Source organism: Micropterus dolomieu, linkage group LG01 (genome assembly GCF_021292245.1).
Source record: "Micropterus dolomieu isolate WLL.071019.BEF.003 ecotype Adirondacks linkage group LG01, ASM2129224v1, whole genome shotgun sequence".
In the NCBI taxonomy this organism is placed as follows: Eukaryota; Metazoa; Chordata; class Actinopteri; order Centrarchiformes; family Centrarchidae; genus Micropterus; species Micropterus dolomieu.
The window spans coordinates 38,281,560-38,295,197 of NC_060150.1; the positions used below are offsets into that span (position 1 = coordinate 38,281,560).

General features: G+C 40.5%; 1 protein-coding gene across 3 annotated transcripts in view; it reads left to right on the plus strand.

The window, feature by feature from the left end:
• The first annotated feature begins 378 nt into the window (after window positions 1-378).
• Window positions 379-13,638, plus strand: part of ube3c (ubiquitin protein ligase E3C) — a 30,621-nt gene continuing 17,361 nt past the window's right edge. The window contains exons 1-14 of one of the 3 annotated variants that reach the window (XM_046064997.1): window positions 379-398; window positions 1,152-1,262; window positions 1,432-1,485; window positions 1,724-1,798; window positions 2,844-2,990; window positions 3,109-3,224; window positions 3,348-3,505; window positions 4,370-4,523; window positions 5,952-6,172; window positions 6,330-6,481; window positions 8,002-8,189; window positions 11,526-11,612; window positions 11,749-11,906; window positions 12,293-12,519. In XM_046064997.1, the coding sequence (XP_045920953.1) occupies window positions 1,197-1,262; window positions 1,432-1,485; window positions 1,724-1,798; window positions 2,844-2,990; window positions 3,109-3,224; window positions 3,348-3,505; window positions 4,370-4,523; window positions 5,952-6,172; window positions 6,330-6,481; window positions 8,002-8,189; window positions 11,526-11,612; window positions 11,749-11,906; window positions 12,293-12,519 (1,803 nt within the window). In that variant the 5' untranslated portion in view covers window positions 379-398; window positions 1,152-1,196. The other 2 variants (XM_046063530.1, XM_046064273.1) reach the window with 2 other exon arrangements.

The following is a 13,638-nucleotide window of genomic DNA, read 5'->3' on the forward strand; positions in this document are numbered from 1 at the left end:
GAAGAAGTGTGTATGTATGTATGACGGTCCCGATGTAGTATGTCAAGATGTTGGATTACACCTGAGAAGGCTCACTAATAAAGAGTCCATTCATTCATTTTCTATGCCTTTGCCTATAACCTTTCACCTTCAAGGAGAAGCATACAAGCTAGTTTTGTGCAGCAAAAGAGTATTATGTATTGTAGGAGAAAAATAATCTGTATTAACAGACACACACACACACACACACACACACACACACACACACACACACACACTAACCATAGACTGTAAAAAGACGCACACCAGTCAAAGAACATTCTCAATGGCTGTAGTTGAGAGGCGGGTTTAAGCCGCTTGGATGTTATTGGCACGAGTTTTGTCCAATCACCTCCCAGACATTACAGGAACCGGATGCAGTTAAGTTGGCTGTTCCCTATGTTGTGTTGATGATTTCTAGAGAGAGAGAGAGAAGGAAAAGAAGACTTGACGTTTGGATTAACCTAAACAGCCTTCACAGAATTATTATTTTGTCTTTTTCACTCCTTAATTCAAAAGTCAAAGGTAAACGATTCTAATTCTCAGATGGGTGTCCTGTAATGTGAGCAGTGTCAAAAAGGACACGCGGATAACGTTAAGAAGACACCCCACGTAAAGTTAGCCTGTCTCAGTGCTTAGCTGCTCTGCTAGCTAGCTGCACTGCTAACGTCAACAAAATCATGTAACTCACAAATGTATGAATCAGTACTGCGACATGTCATCAATAAATGTTTTGTGATTTGGTGTCTCCGTTGCTGCTTGTAGTCAGATAACGTAAACGACAGCGTTTAGCACCTGACAGCTGCTGAGTCATTAGCTAGCTAAGTCACCGGCTAGCTAACTATTGTTGTAACCAAACTGAAGCTGTCAGGATAATTAGCTGAAGTTAACCTTGTTAGTCTTTTCGTTCAGACGTTGTCTACATCACGACTGTTTTATTTTGTCATATAAATTACGAACAGCAAACGGAGGAGCTTCGTCTTGAATAATCGATTAGCCTGTTAATTGTTAATAAATTGAGGCGAGTCGTCAGTTAATTTCTGTTTCATTTCGTCACTTGTTTTAGTGTTTACTCTGCCATTGGGTATTAAATCAGGACGTTGATATAGTTTTCGTTTTGTTTTCTCTTTCAGATATTAGTGGCAACCTCTGAATCAGTCAATGGGAAAAATCTAACAATGTTTAGCTTTGAGGGAGATTTCAAGACAAGACCCAAGGTATCACTTGGAGGGGCAAGTAAAAAGGTATGTGTCATTTTTCAAATTAACCAGTAACAAACCAGCGACAACATGGTTCTGTTTTCAACTGACACATAGGCGTAGTCCAAATGCTTACATATGTGCTTAGCACAACTCATTAAGCATGTTATTATTTAAACTAGCTCTCCAAATGTTCTCTTATGTTGCTCTTCAGGAGGAGAAAGCATCTCTGCTTCATCGCACTCAAGAAGAAAGAAGAAAAAGAGAGGTAACCGTGTTCGTGCCATGTTTTGTTTACAAGCTGGTTATGGCATGAGGATTTTCCTGTAGAGACAAATTACCCCAGTTAAAATGAAACCTTACAACTTACACCACTTTGCACAACAAAATCATGTGAAAATATAAAGAAAATACTGTTTTCATGATAACAAATGATTGGCCTACTTTGTTTCAGTGGTCATTGATGCTATTTATTCCTTCTAAGCTGTGTTTTTTTTATTGTGCAGGATGAAAGGAAACGACTGAAGAATGCCATTATCATTCAGTCCTACATACGTGGCTACCAGGACTTGAAACAACAGGTAAGTCTGCAACAACTAAGAAAACCAAGGGGGTTGGCTGTTTTCAGTATTGAGTATTGTGAGCCTAATTTAACATAACATCTGTGAGATGTGCCCATGATAACTTTCACTCACATTGTGTGTCAGCACTTACGCATGAAACCCTGTAACATGTAGGTGGCTTATGAAGGTTGCTGCCTGTATGAATGGTTTTGTAGATAATGTATTTTTCGTGAGCTTCAGATATCTGAATTGGGCATCTGTTTGAATGCATATTAGTGATTTTTGCACACAGTGCTCAAACCTCAAATCAGACTATGCAGATAAACTGTACTTCCTGTGTGCATGTTTTTTTTTGTTTTGCTGCCTTTGAATACAGTTTGTTTGATGATAAGAATTTGCCAAAGGCGGGTGACCAAATACTTTGTCAGTCAGTGGCCTAAAAAGTTGTTGGTATTATTGGTTTTTCTACATGGTAATTTTGTTTTTGCTTCAGCAGAGAAAGGCCTTAACCTTTCTTTTGATCAGCCACTTAGTTATGAATAGTTGACGTGGTGAAGAGTGCTTGAGATGGCTTTTAAAGAGATGCAAGGATTTGTGTTTTAATTGTGGAAGTGGTAAAAAATAAATAAATACAGGATAAATTCATCATTTACTCTTTGCCAAAAATGTGCAATATGTGTAATTTGTGCTTTGATTTGCTACAGTATGTGGTGCTCTGTTTATTTTGTCTTTTATTATTACTACTATGGAGGAAGCTAAGTATATGTGTGTGGCACTTGAGTCCAAGTGTTGTACGGAGACTAAAGTATATGGTATCGTATCGTAACCGTGGCCTCTGTGTTGGCAAAGCAGATAACTGACAACAAGTCGGATTACTCTGTTTGGAGACAAAATTTATTGTTTTTTATAATCACAGATAGAGCCTTTACTTGTTTGTGCTTATTGTGTGCCTCTTTTTGACATGGCACCATTTTCTTACCTGTGGTGTAGATTTGTAGTGTTTGTGTTAATATTCAAATAATCTGTGTAAACAAAGCATTTGCAATATGTGACCCTCTTCCAGTATGCCACCCAGAGGGCCAGGTTTGACGAGTCTGTCAGCCACACGCTGGCAGGGGGAACTCAGCACATCTTGGACGGTCCTGGTCTCTGCCTCTTATCAAGACAACTCATATTTTTCTACAGACAGAGTGTGGATGCACATAGATTGGTGAGAATTTCATGTGTCTTCAATTACAACTAAATTGATTGTTTAACCTACGCTATTATAGCGTAGAGGTCTAATTTACATGTTACAAATTGTGCGTTTATTTTGTGTGTTCCTAAAGATATGGTTGTGTCAGAACCTGGTGAAACTCAACAGTCAGTTTGTGAAGTTGTTGGTGGGCCCACAGAGACAAACATGTATGTTTCAGATCAAGAGGATCTTAGGCTTCTGCTGCAGGTACAGTACTTAAACAAGATTAATATTTTAAGCTGTTTGATGCATAAACACGTGGTAGGGTGATACCGAAGAACGTTGCAGTTGTTGTCACCATCTGACTTGTCTCTCTCTTCGTCTCCCCAGACTCCTACAGAACTGCAAGGATGACAGTTTAAATGTGTCGGTTCCCATGCGGATGCTAGAAATCTTTTCTTCAGAGAAAACCTATCTTCCTGTTATTCCAGATGCTAACTATGTAGCTTCATTACTCGAGCAGATTTTGCACTATATGGTACAGAAAGGTATGTTTACAGTGGGAGTCACTGGTTTATTATGTATTTATTCAAGATTTTGGATGAGAAAGCATTGATATTATTTGTCTGGTGTTACTTTAATAGATCAGCATTGATGTGATGTTCATGGCCGTGATTGAGAATATGCGTAATTCATTGTTCTTAAGTCTGCTGTCAGTTTTGTGGAGGATAAAAAAAATCAGTATTGGAAATGGTGATGTTATTCCAACGTGGAATAACATAGAAACAAATAAACCTTTTAAGGCCTAATTGTCAAACATTAGGGGCTGTGTTGAGATGTCTGTCAATATTAATTGGTCCGAAGTGTGTTTGACTACTTTTATCGGTGCATGGGCAGTTCCTGCTCTGACTGGCACATGAGTATATACAGTGGTGTGCACAGGTCAAGTACATCTCATAGTGTTTACATTCTCCCAGAAGTATGAGTCATTTCAAGTGCACTGTTTAAAATGATTCATACTTGTCAACACAAAGCTCCTTGTTTAATTTTTGTCAGATGTCTTGAAGCCTAATTAACCAGGCAAACTGTCTAGCCCTACTTTTATAGCTAAAAATATTAAGCATAGGGGAGCACTGTTTTCTGTTGCAGGTTATCTGCGCTTCTCCTTTTACATTCTCAGTATATATGAGACTTCAGGTGGTGCGGTTTTTCACTTCTGGTGCATCGCTGAGAAAACCTAATGGCTGACCGTTGACTTCCTTTCATTCCTATACCAATCCTACACTTGTTACTGCAAACAGTAACATTTACTGCTTCAAAGTGTGTAATTATTTAAGTGGATGTTTTACCAAGTTAACCGGTGTCGTAACATCCCTTCTGAATTTTTATTTCTCTTTGTGTCTTCTCTTCAGGATACTATAAGTCGCTGTACATTCTCGTGAATCACAGGCTCCCTTCCAGTCTGGAGTACAGTGACTCTCCCTCTTTCCCTCTAGCAAGCACACTGTTGGAGCACATCCTCAAGCCTCTGCACTTTAGCTACTCCTCCTGCACAACAGGCGCAAGGTACAGCACGAGACTGAAGTAACTGTTAGATCAGGGCCTTTACACAGACAGTGGCAGGAGCTTCCTGCCCAAATAATTATGTAGTTGAATAGAAATATGAGTATGTAAGTTGGAAAGTTTTTGTGATGCATTTTGTTTTTCTTTCATTTTCTCGGCCGGAGAGACTCATTTTAGACTATACCCAGTATTCATTCATGGGTCACCCTTACTTAGTTCTCCACCATTTTACTGCTATTTGTCACTTATTGAGAGGTAATTTCGGAGGCTGCGGCTGGGAAGGGTCACAGTGCTGCACACCAGAAGATGGAGAGCAGTTGTTCCAATGGAAAACGCTGTTTGACTATTAGTATATAAGTATTACTTTCAAGCACTATGCATTATATGGCCAGAAAGATTTTCTAAACTAGCAATGGGACACTGTGAATTCCAAAATTATCCAGTTACATTCAGTGCTAATGTCACCTCCTTGTATTTCCATACAATATTAAAATATTGTATGGAGTGGAAGGTTACCAACCAAATAAGCTGAACAAAAGAATCACAGACACAGGTGATATTTGCCAGTGGTGACTGGTGTCTGATGGTAAAATTGGCCCTTGTAAATAATGTAATAATCTCACCATTGATCTTGATTTACAAGTTGGATTCTGAGAACATGTGAATTAAATATGATCAGAACTAGCTGCAAGACTCTGACAGGTACACCTTCTGCTGAAGTGTCCATGAGCACTACACGGTTGTTTGACCTTCCTCTGGGGATGACAAAAAAAACACACAATCACAAATAAGGCTCCACATAACAGGATAAGGATTTGCTGGATACACTTAAAATAAGTGATCTCTGCAGACCTCCCAAATTGCTGCAGAGTACAGAGAGAAGACTACCGCGTGGTAGCAGGAAAGTATTTGTCCCTAGTGAATTCTTTAAAAATCATTCATTAAACTGATCAGACAAACTACAGCAGTTTTTTTTGTCCCCTCTAGTCAGTGGTGAAGCAGTAATTGCTTCAGCGACCAATTTACAACAAGCCATAAAAGGGCCCCAGACTTGCTCGCTCGTGCAGAATATCAGGCTGTTTGCCCTCAGTTTCAGACATTCTTAATAACAAACGACAGGGAACTTCTTTTCTTCTTTGAAGAAAAGCAAGGCGGGAGTGAGAGAAACTTGTGTACACACGGACTCTAACAGCTAATTATCTGACTTCACCAACCAGATGTGTCTGACTGGGCCACACAAAGCAGCTCTGTTTGGAGACACAATATTGGAGCACTCACGCAGCAGAAAGAGCAGGGTGATGTTAGAACACCCCACCTCCTTGGTTAATTTCTGTGTGATCATACAGTATTTTAATTTTTTAAATACATTTTTATTCATATCATTTTCATGCAGTGTGTTAACTTGTCTGATGTCTGTCTGTTGTCTTATAGGCAGTTTGTATTTGCAGCCTTTACCGAGGAGTTTATCTCTGCACCGTTCACCGAGCAGATCTTTCACTTCTTTATCCCGGCGCTGTCCGACATCCGTCTCTCATTTCCATTCGAGGCCTTCCTGGGCTCCCTCCGGGCCACAATTGGCTCCTCCTCAGCACCACAGAGCCGGGCACCATGGGTGTTTTACTTTGTCCTCTCTGCAGGGGAGAACTGCTTAGGTGGGTGGCACAGTTTAGAGATCTGCACACAGGCCCGTGTTTGTACTGCACACTGTATATACGGTATATGGCTCATTTAATGTATAAACTCTTAGACAGATTTAGAGATGATGATATGATAGTGTGCACAGTAATGGTGATGGATGTGCGTTGGCAGGCTCACTATCAGAGGAGGGTCTCCTGCTGTACCTCCGTGCTCTGCAGACACTGCTACCACTGCTGCCGGTGTCAGAGAGCAGCAGCAGGCCAGAAGTTAGCAGTGACTCGGAGGACGACGATGACACTGGCATCCATCCACCTCCCATGCAGGTACGATGCCTACAAACGAACATAAAATGTTAATGGAATTATACCAAGATTAGAGCAATATTAGTTTCGTCAGGTATCATCGCAAGATGAGCACATTTCAAAAGCCAAACAGGACTAGATTATTTTCACAATACAGAGCACTTCTGGTCTGAGGCCACTTTCGGAAGTAAATTAAATAAAAATGTTTCCCTCTTCAGTTGGGCCTGTGACATGGTGCCACATCAGAATCAAAAAGAGTAGTTTTTTTACACATACGAGGAATTTGCTTTGGTGATAAGGTGCTACATGTAGACAATTGACATAAATAAATGTAGAAATATATAAATATGGAATAAACGGATAATATAAATATATAAATTGTCAAAATATAAAAGTATAGAAGAACATTGTGCCAACATCGACATTGTGCCTGGTCCCAAATACATAACTGCATATAATATCACTGATCTTTACCTGGTTGGGCATCCTGATGGGGTATGGGTTTGAGATGCTGTCCTGGTTCATGTTTGGCTGTGGACCTTTATCGCATATCCTCTCATCTCACCTCCCTGTTAAATAAGGGCTAAGTGCCTAAAAAGACTTTGTTCACTGGGTGGACAATTCAAATGATTACATTTGAAATAAAATGCTAAATGACCTAAAGTGAGATTGCTGGTTTTGAGTCTTAGAATCAATTAAGGTGAATGGAAAATAAATACTGTGATATACAGAAGCCCTAAGCGGCCATCAATTCAAATATTTTTTGTACTTGGTTTTCCCATGATAATGGAATAATTTTCAGCAGTAGTTTAACACAGGGGTCGGCAGGAACGTTTCTTAATGGTAATTTCAGTGTGGTTATTAGTGTCACTGGTTAGCTCAGTTGGTAGAGCACAGGACTGATAGGTTGTGTGTTTGATCCTCACAGGAGACCAATTTTTCTTTTTCATAATCTTCTTCAATAAAGTTCTTATGAAAAGACTGTTTCTCATGCTCACAATAAAGCACATGCCGGACTGTGTGCATCTCGACGATTGGTCGACATCTATCAACCTGTGGACTTTTCATTTCCCCATCATTCCCACGCAGAGGAAATTCCTGATGATTACTTTTCATTCAGGGGAATCCATTTAACGTTACACATTTCCTGACGGCTATTTCGGAACCTTTGAAATAGCCGTCGGGGGAATGTGTGATTGGATTCCCCTGAATCTCTTCATTAAAAAAAAGTCATAGAGAGCAGGAGTCGAACAGGCAATCCTTGGATTACGAGTCCTGTGCTCCACCAACTGAGCTAACCATTGACTCGTGAAGAAACACACCTGCTGACCCCTGGATTCAGTTATGGTTTGTGATCTCGAGATCACGAGAAAATGATCCTGTTATCATGGGAAAACAACAGTTGTTATCTCGAGATCACAAGAAAATTATCATGGGAAAACGGAGAAAAATATTTGAATGGAAGGCTTCTTAGGGCTTCTGTAGTGATACTATGATGAACTAAAATGTCTTTTAACCTGTATATATTTCCCTCTTGTCAGGATGACAGCAGAATCTCAGTGCAGCTGATCACAGAAGAGTGTGTCCACAAGCTGGACACTAAGCATCAGACTAACGCCCTGCTGAACCTGGTGTGGAGGGATTCAGCCAGCGAGGAAGTTTTCACCATGATGGCATCCATTTGCCACACACTCATGGTTCAGCATCGCCTCATGGTGCCAAAAGTCAGGTACAAATACGCAAATTAAATTTATTCAGTAAAACCCTTGAAGGCTTTTCATTATTGCTTCGTGCAAATGACAAGACAACTTTGTAATGTATTTTCATCAAAAATAGAGATTGTAGGTATCGTTCCCTAATTTCCAAAAAGTACTTGCTATTGCTATTTAAATATATAACTCTAACCAAGGTGCACTTCATAGTGAAGCAGGTGTTTCTAGATCGAAACCTAACATGAAAGCAAATTTAAAGCCCTTTTCATTTTTATTTGATATCGTAACATTTTACACATCGAGATCAGCCTTTCATTCTGAGAGCCTGTTTACACACCTACCTGATTGAGAGGAAAATAATGTCTTTATGTGTTTCCGCGCTGTAAGCAGTAATGTAAATAACGGTGAAGTGAGGCAGGCAGTTATCAGTGATCCACACCCACTGGCATTTACAACCGGTAAAGGAAGCAGGGATGTCAGGGAAGCTGTCAGTTCTGGATGAGGGCAATTACCCCTTCTCAGGTTGATTACATTAGGGCCAGGATGTCAGAGGTGGTGTGGGTGTGGGGGTGGGGGTGGATGGTGCATTGACAGAGACAGGAGGTGATCCAGACCGAGCTTTGTGATTGGTCAACCTGCTCTAGTTAATTATTAGTGGAGCTGGTTGCTGCCTGTTGATTTAAACCTGTGGGTGTGGATGTTAATGTATAAAGATTCATAACACATTTATCTGTTTTTTGTTATTAGCCCTAGCTTTGACAAAACTATGCATAAAAACATGAGCATAAATTAACTTCCTCTGTAACAAAACACTGGGCAGCAGCTCGAGTCTGACTAGCATCTAGCTATTTTGCAATGTTGCTTTACAAATGGTTGACCAGAATTTAGAGGAATTTCAGTGTTTATCCCCCATTCCCCTTAATTTTTTACAGCTTCCTCCTTCTCTTCGCTTTTACCATAAATCCTGCCCTTCGTCTTCCATCATTATTGGATATCTGTACAAAATAATTAGCTCACTGAGAAAGATTAATCACTGCAGGAGTGGACGGGATAGCTTTACAAGAGGCTAAGGGGAGCAAATTGCATCCCGGCCTTGATTTACTGCTCTTACAGCAAAAAAAGAGAGAGGCTGGCCCGTCGTCCAGCGACTGCCTTTTTAATAAATACGTAAAATGTCTCATGAAATGAATTTTTTCAAAGGACAACTTAAAAGCTGAACAATGATTCGGGACCAAAATTGATTTTTGATTGGTTTGCTAATTGTACTAAGCCCTGGTTTGCTCTAGTGGGTGTGGTATAATTTCACTTTAATTGTTTAGTGTTGGATATTTGCTGTAATTTCACTTTGATAGTTTGGTTTTAGCCCAGCATAGCACCCTCTTGCTAACGGGGCTCACTCTGATGAAAGTGAACTTTGGTCTTTCATTTACTTTTGAGTAGTTGCTGTGATTTTTGTGTTGTCATGAGATAATGACGCTGATCATGTTAATACAATAGTCTGCTAAACAAATTTTTATTCCGGTGGAAACTCACATATTCAGTCTTTTATGGTATCAAATGTGACCCCAAGCACGGTGGTCTTTTTTCTTTTTTGCTGAACAGAGATTCTTTCATTACTGCAAATCGAAATGATCCGGGCGTTATTCATCAAGCTGCTTTTCTCTCTCACACGCGCACGCACACACACACACACACAAGGGCAACCCCTTTTGATGTCTTGACTTTGTTTATTAGTGGTTCATTCCGTGATTGAAATGGGGGTTTGGGTTCTCTCAGGCCGTAAATCAGCATGTCAGCTGGCATTTAGTGCTTTGTTTCCCATTTCAATCAAACACTTGCATCACTTGTTATGAGCCCACAGCACTACTCCTCGCTTCTCTCCTGAGCCTTGTAGTACTGACAGATGGTGTGCGCTCGGCACAAACCATTTTTCAAACTGTATTGAGGGGTTGTCTGACATTCTGCTGCTAATGCTCGTTTCCATTTTGGGACTTCTGAATGGGTTTTTGTAGATTGAATGGTGGAATGGGAATTTGAGCGTTGACATTGAGAAAAGAATATTCAGCAAGTATAGTAGGATTCCCTTTTTCTTTCTCTACTTTCTTCTCTCCTTTTGTCTCTTTGCTCTTTTATGCTCCACTGACCTTTCCTCCTCTCCTCTGCTGAGAATATATGATGCTGCCCCTATTAAAGGCAAGCATCCTTATAGGTGTCAACTCTGTCACTCTTAAACAAGGGCCTATTATATGCAGGGGACACTTTATTTTGCCTTTTAGCTTACTTAACACATTATTGTCACCTGTACTTACCCTCTGTGTGAAAAGCCATGCAATTTAGGAGTATACACAAACACACAAACTTGAACAAAGAGCAGCTTCACACCTTGGTGCCGCAGAGCGACTATAGCATGGTATGTGGGCCCTCCTCAGTGATATCATGTAATTCACTGTGAGTGTGGAAGCATGCTGGAGCTGCGGGGTCACAGCGAGGACCAGGCTTCCCCTCCTCCTCCGTCCTCCATTGTCTTGCTCTCCTGGCCATTAAGTTAAATGGGGCTCCAGCAGGAAGCCCAGAGGGCTGTTTATGACCTGAGCTGGTACGCTCGCCTCCAACTAGTTTACTAATGGAAGGTGCCTCGCCTAAATAAAGCTTAATGGCTCATTTAATCTCTTCAGCCCTCACAAGGTATAAAAGGGGAGAGAAACGCCAAGAAAATTCTATGAGGGAAATGTTGGTTAACTGTCATTTTTTCTCATCCACTTTTACTTGTGTCCTCTGGTGAACAAGGCAAAGTTAACAACATCAACATAGCAGACAGATTGACAGAACGTCATTTTACAGTTCTTCACACTGATTGTGTCATCTGAATGAAATAGCTCTCTAGCTCATGTCGTGTTGTTGATGAGAGCTTTTTTAAATACTAATTTGCAATATTCTCTGTTCTAATACTGTAGTTTTTAAGGAGCAACTCTACCAGTAGTTATTTACTTCTGTTAATACTGTACAATACTGTACATACCATTCCATGTCAACTCTACCAGTACACATTATTACCATACTTTTTAATTCACTACTACTATTTATCGTTATATTTCTGTTAATACGTTAAAACACTGTACATATCCACCCTGCTTTATATTTATGTTTATTCTTAGATTTGTATATTTTGTTATATTTTCTACGTACCTACTTTCTATTATTATTTCAATTCCTTATACCTTGATATGCAAGTGAGCAATTTATAACAAAGAGTTTCCCCTCAGGGATCAATAAAGTATTTCTGATTCTGATTATGACTTTATTAAACGAATGTTTAAATTGAACATTTCCCTCTGCTTATTTGTTCTCTGCAGACTTCTGTACAGTTTAGCGTTCAATGCACGTTTCCTGAGGCATCTCTGGCACCTGATAACTTCCATGACAACAAAAATGATCACTGGGTGAGCTAATTCAAAGCTGATTACTGAAAATTTGTGTGTGTGAGTGTGAGTGTTAGCAGTCGTATATATTATTTTTGTTTGAGTATGTACAGTATGTGCCTCATGCTTGGTCTCCTGCTTTCTGCCGCCCCATCAGCTCCATGGTGCCGCTCCTTCAGCTGATCTCACGAGGGTCTCCCATGTCCTTTGAGGACTCCAACCGCATCATTCCTCTCTTCTATCTCTTTAGCTCTCTCTTCAGCCACTCGCTCATCTCCGTGCACGACAGTGAGTTCTTCGGTCACGAAATGGAAGGTAGTTGACTTTTTCATCTGTTTAACTGGATCAATTTCAAATTAATTTAACAGTCCTTGTTTTGCATCCTCAAGCCTTGCACGTCATGTTCCCTAATGTTCCTTATTTGTGCCCTTGGTTATATCTACTTTTTGACAAATTAATACATTTCTAGGGGATTGCTGGACATCATCATGTATGTCTGATTAGGCCACACGTCCTACTGGAGCTTGTTATCTTGTGGACACACACATCCATCGTCTCCCATTTCCCTCGTTTGGTGGTCTCAGCAAAATAATATATGGTCATTGTGTGTTGTTTTCAGCAGTCACACACCGTCTTGCCGCCATGTAAATGTGAAAATCAATATCTGTAAAAGACGATGAATCCATTCTCCCTGTCAACAGGTCAGACGCAGTCCTCCATGATGCCCTTCACACTGTTAGAGCTGGTGACTCTGTCTCGCTGTCTAAGGGACGCGTGCCTGGGTATCATCAAGCTGGCCTACCCCGAGACTAAAACGGAGCACCGTGAGGAGTACATGGCTGCCTTCCGCAGTGTGGGTGTTAAGACAAACACCGAGGTTCAGCTGCGCATCCAGGCCGAGCAGAAACGCTGGGTACAGCTGTTCAAAGTAAGATGTATAAAGCTGCCCGCATGTTACAGCTGAATGTGCATCATTGATGTGTTCCTGTTTATCAACTAACTGATGTTTTGTATTCACGCCTGGCATTTTAACTGAATTTCTTTTTCATTCAATCTTGATGCAGACATAAAGTAAAAATAATGCATTGAATTACATTAAGCTTGCAGAAATGGAAATGTGTCGCCATTCAGTTGATGATAAGCAAAACCTAATTTTCTGGGAAAGTGGGAGGGGTCTGGAGCCCCCACTGCCTGTGTGTGCGCACATACTCACACTATGTCAACTCAAAACACACACATAGGCCTGCGCTGTAGAGGACTTAAAAACTCAACCTGAATGTTTTAAGAAGTGAGATGGCACAGAGAATCCTTCTGGTTCATTGACCTCATTCCTATGTCAAAATGTAGCTTTTTTCATTGCATAGAATGGCTAAAAAACAGCTTGCAGATTGAGTCACACACCTGTCTCATGTAGTCTGTCACACAAAAAACGACCTCAGCACTGCATCCAACTGTGTTTTAACACTAAGCTACCAGCCACTGTATCTCATGAGTGTTGTCATTTTAACTTAATCGTCTTAAAACATGTTCAAATAGTAAGTAGTACTAAGAATTTGTATTTTTCTGCAAGTAATGCTGACCTCAAAATTTAAAATTGTATTAAATCTGAAAATGTGACACCTGTCGTACAGACCATACAAGATATCTTTAGTGTGTTATTCATTTGCATGTCTCCACACAGATATGGATGGATTGATCTGAGAATAGATATGTATAGTCACCCAAAGCAGACTCATACTGTATGAGTGTTTTTCTCAGTAGCTGCTGCTTTCAACCTGTACATACATGTTCCTCTCTGAACACACATGACGTTGATACCTTAGAGCACGAACCATAATATGTGACACATTAACCCTTGGGGGGGTATCTGTTGTGTAGCCTCTCTGTACATTGAAGCATAGTGGCCTAATGCTTGTCTGTGTTAGAGGAGATCAGGCATGTATGCATGAGCAGGTAAAGACAAGGTGGAGCGCTGCCACGGAGGTCATCCAATGGTTATTTACCCAGAACAAATGAGGCAGAAAACCGCATTAACTTCATTCTCCCC